The sequence below is a fragment of the Xenopus tropicalis genome, chromosome 3 (genome assembly GCF_000004195.4).
Source record: "Xenopus tropicalis strain Nigerian chromosome 3, UCB_Xtro_10.0, whole genome shotgun sequence".
In the NCBI taxonomy this organism is placed as follows: Eukaryota; Metazoa; Chordata; class Amphibia; order Anura; family Pipidae; genus Xenopus; species Xenopus tropicalis.
Window position 1 is genome coordinate 4,101,306 of NC_030679.2, and position 19,789 is coordinate 4,121,094.

The following is a 19,789-nucleotide window of genomic DNA, read 5'->3' on the forward strand; positions in this document are numbered from 1 at the left end:
GTAGGGGGTGCTAAGGTCTTTACCAGACACCCCTCTGGAGTCACATGGTCTGGGCCATTACAGTACTGCTGGGGGGGGGGGGGGAATGGTAGTAGGGGGGTGCTAAGGTCTTTACCAGACACCCCTCTGGAGTCACATGGTCTGGGCCATTACAGTACTGCTGGGGGGGGGGGGGAATGGTAGTAGGGGGGTGCTAAGGTCTTTACCAGACACCCCTCTGGAGTCACATGGTCTGGGCCATTACAGTACTGCTGGGGGTGGGGGCAGAGAGAGATTAAACAGCTGCAGGGGAAACATGATAGCATTGGGCGTATGGGCCCCAGGGAGCTCAGTAGTCCATGTGGCAATCTCTGTGTGAGGCTGGGCAACTGTCTTAGAACCCCCCCGCTGAATACACATGGATTAGCCCCTAAATCCTTAATCAGGGGCTTAGTGTGGCATTCCTCTGGGCTCAGTACATGGCAGGATTAGGGTACCGGCTCCTTCCCAGTCCAATCCCTGGGCCCTCCCACGTCTGTATTAGCCAATCAAGAGCCAAGACTCTCATGTGATTCTGCCTTCCATTTTGACCCTTTGTCTACAACTGGGAACAATGACCCCAAATCTCACCCCTCTTTATTCTGCCTGAGCCCCCCAGAAACTCATATCTCTCTGTACAGGCTATGGGCAAACTTAGGGGGCTGTTCCTGCTGAATTGTGCTTAGTACAGGGGAATCCCTATGTGCCATAGTTTTATGGTATCTCTCTGTACAGGCTATGAGCAAACTTAGGGGGCTGTTCCTGCTGAATTGTGCTTAGTACAGGGGAATCCCTATGTGCCATAGTTTTATGGTATCTCTCTGTACAGGCTATGGGCAAACTTAGGGGGCTGTTCCTGCTGAATTGTGCTTAGTACAGGGGAATCCCTATGTGCCATAGTTTTATGGTATCTCTCTGTACAGGCTATGAGCAAACTTAGGGGGCTGTTCCTGCTGAATTGTGCTTAGTACAGGGGAATCCCTATGTGCCATAGTTTTATGGCATCTCTCTGTACAGGCTATGAGCAAACTTAGGGGGCTGTTCCTGCTGAATTGTGCTTAGTACAGGGGAATCCCTATGTGCCATAGTTTTATGGTATCTCTCTGTACAGGCTATGGGCAAACTTAGGGGGCTGTTCCTGCTGAATTGTGCTTAGTACAGGGGAATCCCTATGTGCCATAGTTTTATGGTATCTCTCTGTACAGGCTATGGGCAAACTTAGGGGGCTGTTCCTGCTGAATTGTGCTTAGTACAGGGGAATCCCTATGTGCCATAGTTTTATGGCATCTCTCTGTACAGGCTATGGGCAAACTTAGGGGGCTGTTCCTGCTGAATTGTGCTTAGTACAGGGGAATCCCTATGTGCCATAGTTTTATGGTATCTCTCTGTACAGGCTATGAGCATTCCAGCCAAGCAATACCCCAGTAACTATACAGACTTTGCCACAACCCCCCCCCCCCCGATGTCACAGTTGGAACACCCCTTCCCCACATGGTTTGACCCTGGGACTGTGATTGCAGCCATAAATACAGCAGATAAAGCTGCACAGGTGAGTGGATGAAAGGTTCCCAGGTGAGAGGGCGCTGGCACAGATCTACCTGCTGTAGGGAGGGGCGTGGCTACAGATCTACCTGCTGTAGGGAGGGGCGTGGCTACAGATGAATCAGACCATGTGACAGCTGAGGGGGCCCAGGAGGTGTAGGGGGCCCAACTTATAAGCACTATCAATGTACATTTATAATAATTAGCCCGAAAATGATTTCTGTGGGGCCCATTAACCCCTAGTTGTGACTCCGACCCAGAAGTACAGAATGGAGCTGGGAGACAGGTTACACCTGTTAGAACATTCCTCTCTCCCAGATCCAATCAGCCCCTTCCCTTCCTCATAGGGGCATGAGTGGAAAGGCAGGTTGTACTGCGCTCCCTGCCCCGCAGCCCCATTCAAGGGAAACTAATCCACTAGTCTCTGTCCCACACCCTAAATACATACAGGCAGGTTAACTTAATTGTAAGCTCACTGGGGCAGGGACTGATGGGAATGGGATAGGGACCTTAGATTGTAAGCTCACTGGGGCAGGGACTGATGGGAATGGGATAGGGACCTTAGATTGTAAGCTCACTGGGGCAGGGGCTGATGGGAATGGGATAGGGACCTTAGATTGTAAGCTCACTGGGGCAGGGACTGATGGGAATGGGATAGGCACCTTAGATTGTAAGCTCACTGGGGCAGGGACTGATGGGTATGGGATAGGGACCTTAGATTGTAAGCTCACTGGGGCAGGGACTGATGGGAATGGGATAGGGACCTTAGATTGTAAGCTCACTGGGGCAGGGACTGATGGGAATGGGATAGGGACCTTAGATTGTAAGCTCACTGGGGCAGGGACTGATGGGAATGTGATAGGGACCTTAGATTGTAAGCTCACTGGGGCAGGGACTGATGGGTATGGGATAGGGACCTTAGATTGTAAGCTCACTGGGGCAGGGACTGATGGGAATGGGATAGGGACCTTAGATTGTAAGCTCACTGGGGCAGGGGCTGATGGGAGTGGGATAGGGACCTTAGATTGTAAGCTCACTGGGGCAGGGGCTGATGGGAATGGGATAGGGACCTTAGATTGTAAGCTCACTGGGGCAGGGGCTGATGGGAATGGGATAGGGACCTTAGATTGTAAGCTCACTGGGGCAGGGACTGATGGGAATGGGATAGGGACCTTAGATTGTAAGCTCACTGGGGCAGGGACTGATGGGAATGGGATAGGGACCTTAGATTGTAAGCTCACTGGGGCAGGGACTGATGGGAATGGGATAGGGACCTTAGATTGTAAGCTCACTGGGGCAGGGACTGATGGGAATGGGATAGGGACCTTAGATTGTAAGCTCACTGGGGCAGGGACTGATGGGAATGGGATAGGGACCTTAGATTGTAAGCTCACTGGGGCAGGGGCTGATGGGAATGGGATAGGGACCTTAGATTGTAAGCTCACTGGGGCAGGGACTGATGGGAATGGGATAGGGACCTTAGATTGTAAGCTCACTGGGGCAGGGACTGATTAGAATGGGATAGGGGACCTAGATTGTAAGCTCACTGGGGCAGGGGCTGATGGGAATGGGATAGGGACCTTAGATTGTAAGCTCACTGGGGCAGGGACTGATTAGAATGGGATAGGGACCTTAGATTGTAAGCTCACTGGGGCAGGGGCTGATGGGAATGGGATAGGGACCTTAGATTGTAAGCTCACTGGGGCAGGGACTGATTAGAATGGGATAGGGACCTTAGATTGTAAGCTCACTGGGGCAGGGGCTGATGGGAATGGGATAGGGACCTTAGATTGTAAGCTCACTGGGGCAGGACTGATGGGAATGGGATAGGGACCTTAGATTGTAAGCTCACTGGGGCAGGGACTGATGGGAATGGGATAGGGACCTTAGATTGTAAGCTCACTGGGGCAGGGACTGATGGGAATGGGATAGGGACCTTAGATTGTAAGCTCACTGGGGCAGGGGCTGATGGGAATGGGATAGGGACCTTAGATTGTAAGCTCACTGGGGCAGGGGCTGATGGGAATGGGATAGGGACCTTAGATTGTAAGCTCACTGGGGCAGGGGCTGATGGGAATGGGATAGGGACCTTAGATTGTAAGCTCACTGGGGCAGGGGCTGATGGGAATGGGATAGGGACCTTAGAGTGTAAGCTCACTGGGGCAGGGGCTGATGGGAATGGGATAGGGACCATAGATTGTAAGCTCACTGGGGCAGAACACCATGAATAGAGTAGGAGAGAGCGTACCTGTTCCAGGTGGCGTTGGCCCCCGCGCGCCGGTGCTGAGTGCCCCTCTCGTCCAACGCTGCCGGCTCTCGCTTGCCCAGGTCGCTGAGGGTGGGTGAACTCATGAATTTCGACCTGCGGAGAGTCCTCATGGTGAGCGCTCGCCTGAGCATTTGTGACTGTAATGTCTCGCCGAGACTCGCAGGGAACAGGAAAAAAAAAAAAAAGAGAGAGAGAGAAAGCGAAGGGAGGGGGCGGGCAGTAAAAGTTGCCAAGACTTTAATCAGAGCGGCCATAAACCCAGGGCGGGGGCAAATATTCCCCCGGGGGGGGGGGGGGCAGAGAGACAGAACCCAAATCGTCCTCCTTCCTGCTGTCACTTGGAGTCTTCAGTCACACAGCGCTGCATGACTCTCTAGTCTCTCTCTCTGTCTGTCTCTCTCTCTCTGTCTCTCTCCCTCTGTCTCTCACTCTCTTTCTCTCTCTCTCTCTCTCTCTCTCTGTCTCTCTCTCTCTCTCTCTCTCTCTCTGTCTCTCTCTGTCTCTCTCTCTCTCTCTCTCTCTCTCTGTCTCTCTCTCTCTCTCTCTCTCTCTCTATGGAGGTGGAAATGAGAAAGCGGAAGCTCAGAGACACAGAGAACATTAAGGAGTTGCACAACGCTGCCCGGGCCGTCTCATTGCAACACAGCGCGGGGGTCTCGCCCTGGCACAGACGTGCCCTCTCTTGGCATCAGATACAGGCGGGGATGGCACCGAGACAGACGGGGAGAAACGGGGAAAGAGAAGAAGAGAAGAAAATCACGATAAAAGCTGGAGGGAGGTGTTGGATGCAAAGGGGATGGTGATTGGCTGGAACAGACAATAGACACCAATAACCCCCCCCCTTAGTCTGATCTCCCCCCCCCCCAAGGATTTGCATCTCAATAGAGACTGGCAACGTGTATAACCTCTCAATATCTACCCCCAATATCTCACTGGGGCTGATGGGAATGGGATAGGGACCTTAGATTGTAAGCTCACTGGGGCAGGGACTGATGGGAATGTGATAGGGACCTTAGATTGTAAGCTCACTGGGGCAGGGACTGATGGGAATGTGATAGGGACCTTAGATTGTAAGCTCACTGGGGCAGGGACTGATGGGAATGGGATAGGGACCTTAGATTGTAAGCTCACTGGGGCAGGGACTGATGGGAATGGGATAGGGACCTTAGATTGTAAGCTCACTGGGGCAGGGGCTGATGGGAATGGGATAGGGGCCTTAGATTGTAAGCTCACTGGGGCAGGGGCTGATGGGAATGGGATAGGGACCATAGATTGTAAGCTCACTGGGGCAGGGGCTGATGGGAATGGGATAGGGACCTTAGATTGTAAGCTCACTGGGGCAGGGGCTGATGGGAATGGGATAGGGACCTTAGATTGTAAGCTCACTGGGGCAGGGGCTGATGGGAATGGGATAGGGACCTTAGATTGTAAGCTCACTGGGGCAGGGACTGATGGGAATGGGATAGGGACCTTAGATTGTAAGCTCACTGGGGCAGGGGCTGATGGGAATGGGATAGGGACCTTAGATTGTAAGCTCACTGGGGCAGGGGCTGATGGGAATGGGATAGGGACCTTAGATTGTAAGCTCACTGGGGCAGGGACTGATGGGAATGGGATAGGGACCTTAGATTGTAAGCTCACTGGGGCAGGGGCTGATGGGAATGGGATAGGGACCTTTGCAAACAGATAACAGACTTGCTGATAAGACCCATTAACCAGAGGCTATTATGGGAATGAGGAGCTGGGGGGCACTGGGGTGTGGCTACAGGTTGTACAGGGGACGAGACCACCCTAAAGGGGCCCCACAGGCACAATAGATTCAATCTCTGCTGGCAGAACAAAAAGATATCCCCCCCCCCCCAGACACGCCTCATAAAGGAGTAGTTTGCCTTTAAATTAACTGTTAGTATGGCGCAGACAGTGATATAAAATCTATGAGTAAGCTCTCTGGTTGCTAGGGAGCAATTTACCCTAGTAACTAGGCAAAGCTTTGAATGACAGGCATCAGTGACATCATGGTCTCGCTTTCAATCGATAGTTTGTTTATCAAATCACGGATAAGCAATTCCAGCGCAACTACAACTCCCAGAAGCCCCTGACATCCTTGTGCCATAGACCAAAGTGATCTTTCTGCTGGTCTGTCTCCCACTGAAGGGTTAATAAAGCAAACGGGGAGTGTGTGGTATTTAGGGTGGGGCGAGGTGTCCCCATACGGGTTGGTGCGCTGGGGACATGCCGAATCTCAAAGGCTGCAGGGAGTTAGGGCTGGGCCGGCATGGGTTCCACTCATTGGGAATGTGTGCGTAAGGGGCGTGTCCCCAACACTGAGAGGGAGGAGCCAAGAAATGCCAATAACAGTGCTCTGTTATACAGATAGCTAGAATCTCAGCCATAAAGCAGGGCAGGACTGCTGCTTACAATGGGGGGATCAGATAGGATCTGTGCCACTGTGACAGAATGCTCTGTTATACAGATAGCTAGAATCTCAGCCATAAAGCAGGGCAGGACTGCTGCTTACAATGGGGGGGATCAGATAGGATCTGTGCCACTGTGACAGAATGCTCTGTTATACAGATAGCTAGAATCTCAGCCATAAAGCAGGGCAGGACTGCTGCTTACAATGGGGGGGGATCAGATAGGATCTGTGCCACTGTGACAGAATGCTCTGTTATACAGATAGCTAGAATCTCAGCCATAAAGCAGGGCAGGACTGCTGCTTACAATGGGGGGATCAGATAGGATCTGTGCCACTGTGACAGAATGCTCTGTTATACAGATAGCTAGAATCTCAGCCATAAAGCAGGGCAGGACTGCTGCTTACAATGGGGGGGATCAGATAGGATCTGTGCCACTGTGACAGAATGCTCTGTTATACAGATAGCTAGAATCTCAGCCATAAAGCAGGGCAGGACTGCTGCTTACAATGGGGGGATCAGATAGGATACTCACCTTCTGTTGGACCAGGATGGCAAATTAAACGGCAGGGTTGCTCATTGCGAGACCCCAGGTACAGATCCAAGAGGCCCAGAGATTTACATTTGTTCCAATTAAGTTTCTGTAAAGGGAAACCAATAACTCCACTTAGTAAATCCACTGGATTCCCAAAGTATCTCTGTATTATATATATATATACATCTCTCTATATATTATACAGTTACATTATGTGCATATATGATATGGGGGTTACACTGTGACAGTGGGGGGGGGGGCTGGGGGAAAGATGGGGGGTATATCTGTGCCTATATATTATACAGTTACATTATGTGCATATATGATATGGGGTTACACTGTGACAGTGGGGGGGGGGGGGGCTGGGGAAAGATGGGGGTATATCTGTGCCTATATTTTATACAGTTACATTATGTGCATATATGATATGGGGGTTACACTGTGACAGTGGGGGGGCTGGGGGAAAGATGGGGGGTATATCTGTGCCTATATATTATACAGTTACATTATGTGCATATATGATATGGGGGTTACACTGTGACAGTGGGGGGGGGGGCTGGGGGAAAGATGGGGGGTATATCTGTGCCTATATATTATACAGTTACATTATGTGCATATATGATATGGGGGTTACACTGTGACAGTGGGGGGGCTGGGGGAAAGATGGGGGGTATATCTGTGCCTATATATTATACAGTTACATTATGTGCATATATGATATGGGGGTTACACTGTGACAGTGGGGGGGGGGGCTGGGGGAAAGATGGGGGGTATATCTGTGCCTATATTTTATACAGTTACATTATGTGCATATATGATATGGGGGTTACACTGTGACAGTGGGGGGGGGGGGGCTGGGGGAAGATGGGGGGTATATCTGTGCCTATATATTATACAGTTACATTATGTGCATATATGATATGGGGGTTACACTGTGACAGTGGGGGGGGGGGGCTGGGGGAAAGATGGGGGGTATATCTGTGCCTATATATTATACAGTTACATTATGTGCATATATGATATGGGGGTTACACTGTGACAGTGGGGGGGGGGGGCTGGGGGAAAGATGGGGGTATATCTGTGCCTATATTTTATACAGTTACATTATGTGCATATATGATATGGGGGTTACACTGTGACAGTGGGGGGGCTGGGGAAAGATGGGGGGTATATCTGTGCCTATATATTATACAGTTACATTATGTGCATATATGATATGGGGGTTACACTGTGACAGTGGGGGGGGGGGGAAGATGGGGGGTATATCTGTGCCTATATATTATACAGTTACATTATGTGCATATATGATATGGGGGTTACACTGTGACAGTGGGGGGTACATTATCCCTTATAATACATGAGTGATACTCAGAGTTCCCTGTATAACTCAGCCTGCAGCCTTGTGCCTTTATATGGGGGGCACAGAACCCCTCAGTGACTGCTAATATCCTTATCATTTACAGTAGGGGGTACAGTATCCCTTATAATACATGAGTGATACTCAGAGTTCCCTGTATAACTCAGCCTGCAGCCTTGTGCCTTTATATGGGGGGCACAGAACCCCTCAGTGACTGCTAATATCCTTATCATTTACAGTAGGGGGTACATTATCCCTTATAATACATGAGTGATACTCAGAGTTCCCTGTATAACTCAGCCTGCAGCCTTGTGCCTTTATATGGGGGGCACAGAACCCCTCAGTGACTGCTAATATCCTTATCATTTACAGTAGGGGGTACATTATCCTTTATGATACCCAGAGTTCCCGGTTGCTATTAGTATCAGTGGGGGTAACAGACAGTGCAGCAGGATATCTATGCACATTGAGCCCCCGGGGGGTACACATTACAGAGGATAAAGGGACAGTTGGTTCCTGAGGGATCCAGTCATTTCCTGCACTTACAGGCAGTTTCCTGTCTCCGTTGGACAAATGGACGTGATTGGTCAGTAATTACATGAGGGAATCAGGGAGGGATCAGTACAGTAAGGATCAGAGAGATGACAAGATGCACAGTTTGGGGCAATACTGTATCTGTCAAGCTGTGTTGGTCGAATTGGGTATGGATGTTGCTGGCGATGCAATCACACGTAAGCACATGCAATCACATGCAATCACACCCAATAACACACAATCACACCTAATAACGCACAATCAAAGGCAATCACACCCAATAACGCACAATCAAAGGCAATCACACCCAATAACGCACAATCAAAGGCAATCACACCCAATAACGCACAATCAAGGGCAATCACACCCAATAACGCACAATCACACCTAATAACGCACAATCAAAGGCAATCACACCCAATAACGCACAATCAAAGGCAATCACACCCAATAACGCACAATCAAAGGCAATCACACCCAATAACGCACAATCAAGGGCAATCACACCCAATAACGCACAATCACACCTAATAACGCACAATCAAAGGCAATCACACCCAATAACGCACAATCAAGGGCAATCACATGCAATCACACCCAATAATGCGCAATCACACCCAATAACGCACAATCAAAGGCAATCACACCCAATAACGCACAATCACACCTAATAACGCACAATCAAAGGCAATCACACCCAATAACGCACAGTCAAAGGCAATCACACCCAATAACGCACAATCAAGGGCAATCACATGCAATCACACCCAATAATGCGCAATCACACCCAATAACGCACAATCACAAGCAATCACATGCAATCACACCCAATAACGCACAATCAAAGGCAATCACACCCAATAACGCACAATCAAGGGCAATCACATGCAATCACACCCAATAATGCGCAATCACACCCAATAACGCACAATCACAAGCAATAACACACAATCACATGCAATCACATTCAATCACACCCAATAACGCACAATCACATGCAATCACACCCAATAACGCACAATCACATGCAATCACATTCAATCACACCCAATAACGCACAATCACACCCAATAACGCACAATCACATGCAATCACATTCAATCACACCCAATAACGCACAGTCACATGCAATCACATTCAATCACACCCAATAACGCACAATCACATGCAATAACGCACAATCACATGCAATCACGCACAATCACACCCAATAACGCACAATCACAGGCAATCACATGCAATCACGCACAATCACATGCAAACACGCACAATCGCACCCAATAACGCGCAATCACATGCAATCACATTCAATCACACCCAATAACGCACAATCACATGCAATAACGCACAATCACACCCAATCACAGGCAATCACATGCAATCACGCACAATCACATGCAATCACGCACAATCGCACCCAATAACGCACAATCACAGGCAATCACATTCAATCACACCCAATAATGAGCAATCACATGCAATCACATTCAATCACACCCAATAATGCACAATCACATGCAATAACGCACAATCACAGGCAATCACGCACAATCACACCCAATAACGCACAATCACAGGCAATCACGCACAATCACACCCAATAATGCACAATCACATGCAATAACGCACAATCACAGGCAATCACGCACAATCACACCCAATAATGCACAATCACATGCAATCACGCACAATCACATGCAATCACATTCAATCACACCCAATAACGCACAGTCACATGCAATCACATTCAATCACACCCAATAACGCACAATCACATGCAATAACGCACAATCACATGCAATCACGCACAATCACACCCAATAACGCACAATCACAGGCAATCACATGCAATCACGCACAATCACATGCAAACACGCACAATCGCACCCAATAACGCGCAATCACATGCAATCACATTCAATCACACCCAATAACGCACAATCACATGCAATAACGCACAATCACACCCAATCACAGGCAATCACATGCAATCACGCACAATCACATGCAATCACGCACAATCGCACCCAATAACGCACAATCACAGGCAATCACATTCAATCACACCCAATAATGAGCAATCACATGCAATCACATTCAATCACACCCAATAATGCACAATCACATGCAATAACGCACAATCACAGGCAATCACGCACAATCACACCCAATAACGCACAATCACAGGCAATCACGCACAATCACACCCAATAATGCACAATCACATGCAATAACGCACAATCACAGGCAATCACGCACAATCACACCCAATAATGCACAATCACATGCAATCACGCACAATCACATGCAATCACGCACAATCGCACCCAATAACGCACAATCACAGGCAATCGCATGCAATCGCATGCAATCACGCACAATCACACGCAATCATGCACAATCACACACAATCCAGCCACAGACAAAGTTGGATACAAATGTCTCCTATTTTAAACAATCCCTTCTCAAGCTGAACTGTGGGCTGGAGAATCAGATTGCTCCCCCCCCCCCCCCCCCCCCCCCCCCACGATTCCCTAACTTAAAGCCACTGGTTCTTGGGTACCAGACATTGCTGGACTACATTTCCCAGCATCCTTCCACATACAATCACGACAGGGAGGGAATTGCAGCAACGTGTAAAGGGGCTATGAAGGCATGAGCATGGTGCCCGGGGGCATAATTGGGGGGGGGGGGATGGGAATGCAGTGTTACCCCCCCAAGGAAAACAAAATCTGATAAAGATCGATTCAATGGACGTGTTGGGAGCCAAGCGCCTAGATACAGTCTGCTCCATCTGTATATGGTGAACTAGCAGCTTAAAGGGTAACTATACCTTTCTCATAAATAGAATTTTACTTTGCATTTAATATGCTCGATACAGACCAACTGCAACAATAATTCTCTCTGCACTGTACTCATTTCTTGCTAAACTTTCCCCACTAGAGGGCAGTAATGCATTCTTGGTCTCTGGCACACACAGTATGGCAGCACGTTATTATTAATACTCCCATGAAAACTAAATAAATGCAAAAAGACACGACCCCCCCCCCCCCCGAATTCCTTTCTGTGCCCTCAAATTTGGTCCCCACTGGAAGAGAATTCCTGAGCTGTGTAGTGCCGTATAGAGCCACCAGGGGGCAATAGGAAACGCAACATCTGGTGCTTTACTGGTGTAGTGACTAAATACAGGCACCTGATTGCCTGATTGGTTGCTAAAATCAATTCCCTTGCACGCAAAGCCACGCCTCTCAATAGCACAGGCCACACCCCATTAGGCAAGAAGCCCACCCTTTCCTTTCCCTTCTCTGCACTGCTGGTTCTGACTCCTGATACAACTCCCCAATACCCATTCATTCCTCATTCTCACTGGGTTTATAGTTATGTGTAACTGTCACTGTGTCTGTCCCTTTCTCTTCCCTGCACTGCTGGTTCTGACTCCTGATACAACTCCCCAATACCCATTCATCCCTCATTCTCACTGGGTTTATAGTTATGTGTAACTGTCACTGTGTCTGTCCCTTTCCCTTCCCTGCACTGCTGGTTCTGACTCCTGATACAACTCCCCAATACCCATTCATTCCTCATTCTCACTGGGTTTATAGTTATGTGTAACTGTCACTGTGTCTGTCCCTTTCCCTTCCCTGCACTGCTGGTTCTGACTCCTGATACAACTCCCCAATATCCATTCATTCCTCATTCTCACTGGGTTTATAGTTATGTGTAACTGTCACTGTGTCTGTCCCTTTCCCTTCCCTGCTGGTTCTGACTCCTGAAACAATGTAGCAGAAGGCAGCGAATGAACAAACCTGTGTATGGGTTGGTTTACTAGGGGAAAGAGAACAGAATGTCCCCTAGGGTGCCCCCCCCTACCCCAATATCCATTATCACAAACAGCCAATCAGGGCTGAGCAAAGATGAGTCCGTGCTGCCTTACTGGTTGCTCTTGGTTATTAAAGGCAAAGAAAACCCGACACAAAGTTTAAAGTTGACAGGAGTTTCCCCCTCGGAATCCCTGCAATTCCACCATAGTGTATGGCTCCGACTCCATTCAGCTGTGAGTGATGGCCCCAATGTCAGGTTCTCTGGTGGCCCCCGGGGGCCCCGACCAACTCTGCTCACTGTCATTAATGTAACCTGTCCCTCTCCTGCTGAGCTGAGCGCATTCCTCTGTGTGGGATATAAAGGGTCAAATTAAATATTAACTTCCAGCCCCAGGGGGGAAATGTCTGTTTGTGTGTAACTGCCCCCAAGGGCAATAGGGCAAATTACTGGTACCAGAAATAGGGGTTGGTAGCACTAGGTAGGTACCTAATATATAGGGGCAGAGACAGGGGAAAGTGTTGGAAGGGTTACTGCCTGCCCTGCTCTCATTTCCCTACAGAAATAGGGGTTGGTAGCACTAGGTAGGTACCTAATATATAGGGGCAGAGACAGGGGAAAGTGTTGGAAGGGTTACTGCCTGCCCTGCTCTCATTTCCCTACAGAAATAGGGGTTGGTAGCACTAGGTAGGTACCTAATATATAGGGGCAGAGACAGGGGAAAGTGTTGGGAGGGTTACTGCCTGCCCTGCTCTCATTTCCCTACAGAAATAGGGGTTGGTAGCACTAGGTAGGTACCTAATATATAGGGGCAGATAGGATGAATATTCGCTGGGGGTAAATACTCAGTCAGTCGGAATATTCTCAGACTTGCGGTCACATTTAAACCACTTCCTAGCTGTCTCTTTATCTCACGTGGGGGGGGGGGTCACGATTTGAGTCACCAATGGGGCTAATTTTAGCAGCAATGTCTCTTTTTAAAAAAAATTATTTTGCAAGAATTTTCCAATCACCGTTGGTTGGGGGGGCGGGGGGGGGTTGGTTGGGGGGGCGGGGGGGTTGGGGGGGGTGGTTGGTTGGGGCGGGGGGGGTATTACAGAACTCGACCCATTACAGGTTCCGGTTTCATCAGTGTTTGTAGTTAGAAGTTCAGTGGTTTCATTTCCTGTTTCTCTCTAACTAAATGGGTCACAGGAACCCCCCCCCCCAGACAGCAGTGCTGTAATGTAATTGGCCATTCAGGGGGAACAATGCCATAAAGCAAAACTGGGCTGCAGTTTACCCCCCTACACAAAAGGCTACAGGTTAGTCCGGCCTATAGAATGTTCTCATTTTTTGATTGGCTACAGGTTAGGCTCTGCCCCTGCACTGTGAGATCTTCTCTCTCATAGAGGGGGGGGGGGGGATTCCCTGAGACACTGTTGTCACGACTCATGAGCCCAAAACCTGCCCACCTACCTGCTCATCCCTCCCAACTCCCATGGTGCCCCCAGCCCATAATAACACTGAGCCAAGCAGGAATGTGACCGAGCAACGTGTCTGTCACTGTAAGGCAGTAATATCTGTCTCAGCAGAACCTGAGGGGGAGAAGCAACGCTCTGCAGCTTAAAGGGCAACTGCACCCAATAGCCATTCATTCCTCATTCTCTTCCCTGCACTGCTGGTTCTGACTCCTGATACAACTCCCCAATATCCATTCATTCCTCATTCTCACTGGGTTTATAGTTATGTGTAACTGTCACTGTGTCTGTCCCTTTCCCTTCCCTGCACTGCTGGTTCTGACTCCTGATACAACTCCCCAATACCCATTCATCCCTCATTCTCACTGGGTTTATAGTTATGTGTAACTGTCACTGTGTCTGTCCCTTTCCCTTCCCTGCACTGCTGGTTCTGACTCCTGATACAACTCCCCAATACCCATTCATTCCTCATTCTCACTGGGTTTATAGTTATGTGTAACTGTCACTGTGTCTGTCCCTTTCCCTTCCCTGCACTGCTGGTTCTGACTCCTGATACAACTCCCCAATATCCATTCATTCCTCATTCTCACTGGGTTTATAGTTATGTGTAACTGTCACTGTGTCTGTCCCTTTCCCTTCCCTGCACTGCTGGTTCTGACTCCTGATACAACTCCCCAATACCCATTCATTCCTCATTCTCACTGGGTTTATAGTTATGTGTAACTGTCACTGTGTCTGTCCCTTTCCCTTCCCTGCACTGCTGGTTCTGACTCCTGATACAACTCCCCAATATCCATTCATTCCTCATTCTCACTGGGTTTATAGTTATGTGTAACTGTCACTGTGTCTGTCCCTTTCCCTTCCCTGCACTGCTGGTTCTGACTCCTGATACAACTCCCCAATATCCATTCATTTCTCATTCCCTTCCCTGCACTGCTGGTTCTGACTCCTGATACAACTCCCCAATATCCATTCATTCCTCATTCTCACTGGGTTTATAGTTATGTGTAACTGTCACTGTGTCTGTCCCTTTCCCTTCCCTGCACTGCTGGTTCTGACTCCTGACACAACTCCCCAATATCCATTCATCCCTCATTCCCTTCCCTGCACTGCTGGTTCTGACTCCTGATACAACTCCCCAATATCCATTCATCCCTCATTCTCTTCTCTGCACTGCTGGTTCTGACTCCTGATACAACTCCCCAATATCCATTCATCCCTCATTCCCTTCCCTGCACTGCTGGTTCTGACTCCTGATACAACTCCCCAATATCCATTCATCCCTCATTCTCTTCTCTGCACTGCTGGTTCTGACTCCTGATACAACTCCCCAATATCCATTCATCCCTCATTCCCTTCCCTGCACTGCTGGTTCTGACTCCTGATACAACTCCCCAATATCCATTCATTCCTCATTCTCACTGGGTTTATAGTTATGGTGTAACTGTCACTGTGTCTGTCCCTTTCCCTTCCCTGCACTGCTGGTTCTGACTCCTGATACAACTCCCCAATATCCATTCATCCCTCATTCTCACTGGGTTTATAGTTATGTGTAACTGTCACTGTGTCTGTCCCTTTCCCTTCCCTGCACTGCTGGTTCTGACTCCTGATACAACTCCCCAATATCCATTCATCCCTCATTCTCACTGGGTTTATAGTTATGTGTAACTGTCACTGTGTCTGTCCCTTTCCCTTCCCTGCACTGCTGGTTCTGACTCCTGATACAACTCCCCAATATCCATTCATTCCTCATTCTCACTGGGTTTATAGTTATGTGTAACTGTCACTGTGTCTGTCCCTTTCTCTTCTCTGCACTGCTGGTTCTGACTCCTGATACAACTCCCCAATACCCATTCATCCCTCATTCTCACTGGGTTTATAGTTATGTGTAACTGTCACTGTGTCTGTCCCTTTCCCTTCCCTGCACTGCTGGTTCTGACTCCTGATACAACTCCCCAATATCCATCCATTCCTCAGAACTGTAATTAAATTAAATCTGTATCTAGCCATATATATATATATAGGGGGCTGTAACTGGCAGGTAATAGTAACTGTGTGTATAGTAAGGGAAGAGGGTTCCGGGGGGGGAGGCTAATACCCCCATTCCCAGCCCCCCCCCCTCTGACACCTACAGCTTAGAATGTACAGGTGCCCCCCCCCAACAAGCAGCCCCTGACCCCAGCACCCCCGGCCAATCAGCTGCCCCCCATAATACATTAGTGCAAACAGCGCTACACTGACCCCCAAGATTCCCGACCCCCGACAGGCAGAAGCCCCCACATGCATGGGCAGTAGGGGCACAGCCGGGTAGTAGGGGCACAGCCGGGTAGTAGGGGCACAGCCGGGCAGTAGGGGCACAGCCGGGCAGTAGGGGCACAGCCGGGTAGTAGGGGCACAGCCGGGCAGTAGGGGCACAGCCGGGCAGTAGGGGCACAGCCGGGTAGTAGGGGCACAGCCGGGTAGTAGGGGCACAGCCGGGCAGTAGGGCACAGCGGGTAGTAGGGGCACAGCGGGCAGTAGGGGCACAGCCGGGTAAGGGCATAGGGGCACAATAGGGGCCGGGCAGTAGGGCAGAATCTGGGCAGTAGGGGCACAGCCCGGCAGTAGGGCAGATCTGGGCAGTAGGGGCACAGCCAGGCAGTAGGGGCAGATTCTGGGCAGTAGGGGCACAGCTGGGTAGTAGGGGCACAGCTGGGCAGTAGGGGCACAGCCGGGCAGTAGGGGCACAGCTGGGTAGTAGGGGCACAGCCGGGCAATAGGGGCACAGCCGGGCAGTAGGGGTAGATTCTGGGCATTAGGGGCAGATCTGGGCAGTAGGGGCAGATCTGGGCAGTGGGCAGATTCTGGGCAGTAGGGGCACAGCTGGGTAGTAGGGGCACAGCCGGGCAATAGGGGCACAGCAGGGCAGTAGGGGCAGATCTGGGCAGTAGGGGCAGATCTGGGCAGTAGGGGCAGATTCTGGGCAGTAGGGGCAGATTCTGGGCAGTAGGGGCAGATTCTGGGCAGTAGGGGCACAGCCTGGCAGTAGGGGCAGATCTGGCAGTAGGGGCAGCCGGGCAGTAGGGGCAGATCTGGGCAGTAGGGGCACAGCCGGGCAGTAGGGGCAGATTCTGGGCAGTAGGGGCAGATCTGGGCAGTAGGGGCACAGCCGGGCAGTAGGGGCACAGCCGGGCAGTAGGGGCAGATCTGGGCAGTAGGGGCACAGCCGGGCAGTAGGGGCAGATCTGGGCAGTAGGAGCAGATTCTGGGCAGTAGGGGCAGATTCTGGGCAGTGGGGCAGATTCTGGGCAGTAGGGCACGCCCGGGCAGTAGGGGCAGATCTGGGCAGTAGGGGCAGATTCTGGGCAGATCTGGGCAGTAGGGGCAGAGCCGGGCAGTAGGGGCAGATCTGGGCAGTAGGGGCAGATCTGGGCAGTAGGCAGATCTGGGGCAGTAGGGGCACAGCCGGCGCAGTAGGGCAGATTCTGGGCAGTAGGGGGCACAGCTGGGGTAGTAGGGGCACAGCCGGGGCATAGGGGCAACAGCCAGGGCAGTAGGGGCAGATCTGGGGCAGTAGGGGCAAGATCTGGCAGTAGGGGAAGATTCTGGGCAGTAGGGGATTCTGGGCAGTAGGGGTAGATTCTGGGCAGTAGGGGTAGATTCTGGGCAGGGTAGATTCTGGGCAGTAGGGCAGATCTGGGCAGTAGGGGCAGATTCTGGGCAGTGGGGGAGCAGATTCTGGGGCAGTAGGGGGAGCCGGGCAGTAGGGGCAGATCTGGGCAGTAGGGGCAGATCTGGGCAGTAGGGGAGAGCAGTAGGGGCAGATCTGGGCAGTAGGGGCAGATCTGGGCAGTAGGGGCAGATCTGGGCAGTAGGGGCACAGCCGGGCAGTAGGGGCAGATCTGGGCAGTAGGGGCAGAATTCTGGGCAGTAGGGGCACAGCCGGGCAGTAGGGGCACAGCCAGGTAGTAGGGGCACAGCCAGGTAGTAGGGGCACAGCCGGGCAGTAGGGGCCAGCAGGTTAGTAGGGGCAGCAGTAGTAGGGCCAGCCAGGTAGTAGGGGCACAGCCGGGTAAGTAGGGGCACAGCCAGGTAGTAGGGGCACAGCAGGTAGTAGGGGCACAGCCCGCAGTGGGGCAGTAGTAAGGCACAGCCGGGCAGTAGGGGCAGATTCTGGCATGTAGGGGCACAGCGCGGGCAGTAGGGGCAGCAGCCGGGCAGTAGGGCAGATTCTGGGCCAGTAGGGGCAGATCTGGGCAGTAGGGTGGCACAGCCGGGCAGTAGGGGCAGATCTGGGCAGTAGGGGCACAGCCGGGCAGTAAGGGGCAGATTCTGGGCAGTAGGGCAGTATCTGGGCAGTAGGGGCAAGCCGGGCAGTAGGGGCAGATTCCTGGGCGTAGGGGCAGATTCTGGGGCAGTAAGGGGCACACCGGGCAGTAGGGGCAGATTCTGGGCAGTAGGGGCAGATTCTGGGCAGTAGGGGCCAGCCGGGCAGTAGGGGCAGATTCTGGGCAGTAGGGGCAGATCTGGGCAGTAGGAGCAGATTCTGGGCAGTAGGGGCAGATTCTGGGCAGTCAGGGGGAGAGCGGGCAGAAGAATCTGGGCCTAGGGGCAGATCTGGGCAGTAAGGGGCAGATTCTGCATAGGGGCAGATCTGGGCAGTAGGGGCAGATTCTGGGCAGTAGGGGCAGATCTGGGCAGTAGGGGCAGATTCTGGGCAGTAGGGGCACAGCCGGGCAGTAGGGGCACAGCCAGGTAGTAGGGGCACAGCCGGGTAGTAGGGGCCACAGCCGGGCAGTAGGGGCACAGCCGGGTAGTAGGGGCACAGCCAGGTAGTAGGGGCACAGCCAGGTAGTAGGGGCACAGCCGGGTAGTAGGGGCACAGCCAGGTAGTAGGGGCACAGCCAGGTAGTAGGGGCACAGCCGGGCAGTAGGGCACAGCGCGGGCAGTAGGGGCAGATCTGGGCAGTAAGGGGCAGATTCTGGAGTAAGAGGCACAGCCGGCAGTAGGGGCAGATTCTGGGCAGTAGGGGCACAGCCGGGCAGTAGGGGCAGATCTGGGCAGTAGGGGCACAAGCCGGCCAGTAGGGGCAGATCTGGGCAGTAGGGGCCTGGGCAGGGGCACAGCCGGGCAGTAGGGGCAGATTCTGGGCAGTAGGGGCAGATCTGGGCAGTAGGGGCACAGCCGGGCAGTAGGGGCAGATTCGGGGCAGATTGTGGGCAGTAGGGGCAGATTGTGGGCAGTAGGGGCACAGCCGGGCAGTAGGGGCAGATTGTGGGCAGTAGGGGCACAGCCGGGCAGTAGGGGCAGATTGTGGGCAGTAGGGGCAGATTCTGGGCAGATGGAGGACAAACAAAGAGCCGTAGGGTAACCAGCCCCCCCTCCCCGACACTCACCCCAAGGCTCCCGGCTGAGGCTCCAGGTTCCGATCCGGACTGAGAGGGAGACACGGCCCCGGGGGCGCGCACAGGCCCTTTAAACCCACATGCCCGAGTCGGGGACGCGCCTGGCCCATCCGCACCGCTGCGCGGCCCCGATCCTCCCGATGTTCCGCTGCCTCCCGGGGCTCCGTCTGGGGATCAGTTTGGGGCTCTCTGCCCCCCAATATCCGGCCCCGTCCCCTCCCCTGTGTGGCCTTGTCTGGGCCCCTCCGCACTGTCCCCCTCCCACCCCGATACTGTCCCCCTCCCACCCGATACTGTCCCCCTCCCACCCCGATACTGTCCCCCTCCCACCCGATACTGGTCCCCCCTTACTGTCCCCTCCCACCCGATACTGTCCCCCTCCTGTCCCCCTCCCCCCGATACTGTCCCCTCCCACGCGATACTGTCCCTCCTCCCAACCGATACTGTCCTCCCCAC

At 52.0% G+C, this 19,789-nt stretch overlaps 1 protein-coding gene across 5 annotated transcripts in view; it reads right to left on the reverse strand.

Annotated features, from left to right (window-relative positions):
• The window catches only part of prr5 (proline rich 5), a 34,261-nt gene extending 14,677 nt beyond the window's left edge, over window positions 1-19,584 (reverse strand). Inside the window, exons 1-4 of one of the 5 annotated variants that reach the window (XM_031897862.1) lie at window positions 19,325-19,584; window positions 12,604-12,836; window positions 6,779-6,884; window positions 3,809-3,922 (exon numbers count right to left, since the gene is read on the reverse strand). In XM_031897862.1, the coding sequence (XP_031753722.1) occupies window positions 3,809-3,912 (104 nt within the window). In that variant the 5' untranslated portion in view covers window positions 3,913-3,922; window positions 6,779-6,884; window positions 12,604-12,836; window positions 19,325-19,584. 5 annotated transcript variants of the gene reach the window in all.
• Window positions 19,585-19,789: the final 205 nt, after the last annotated feature.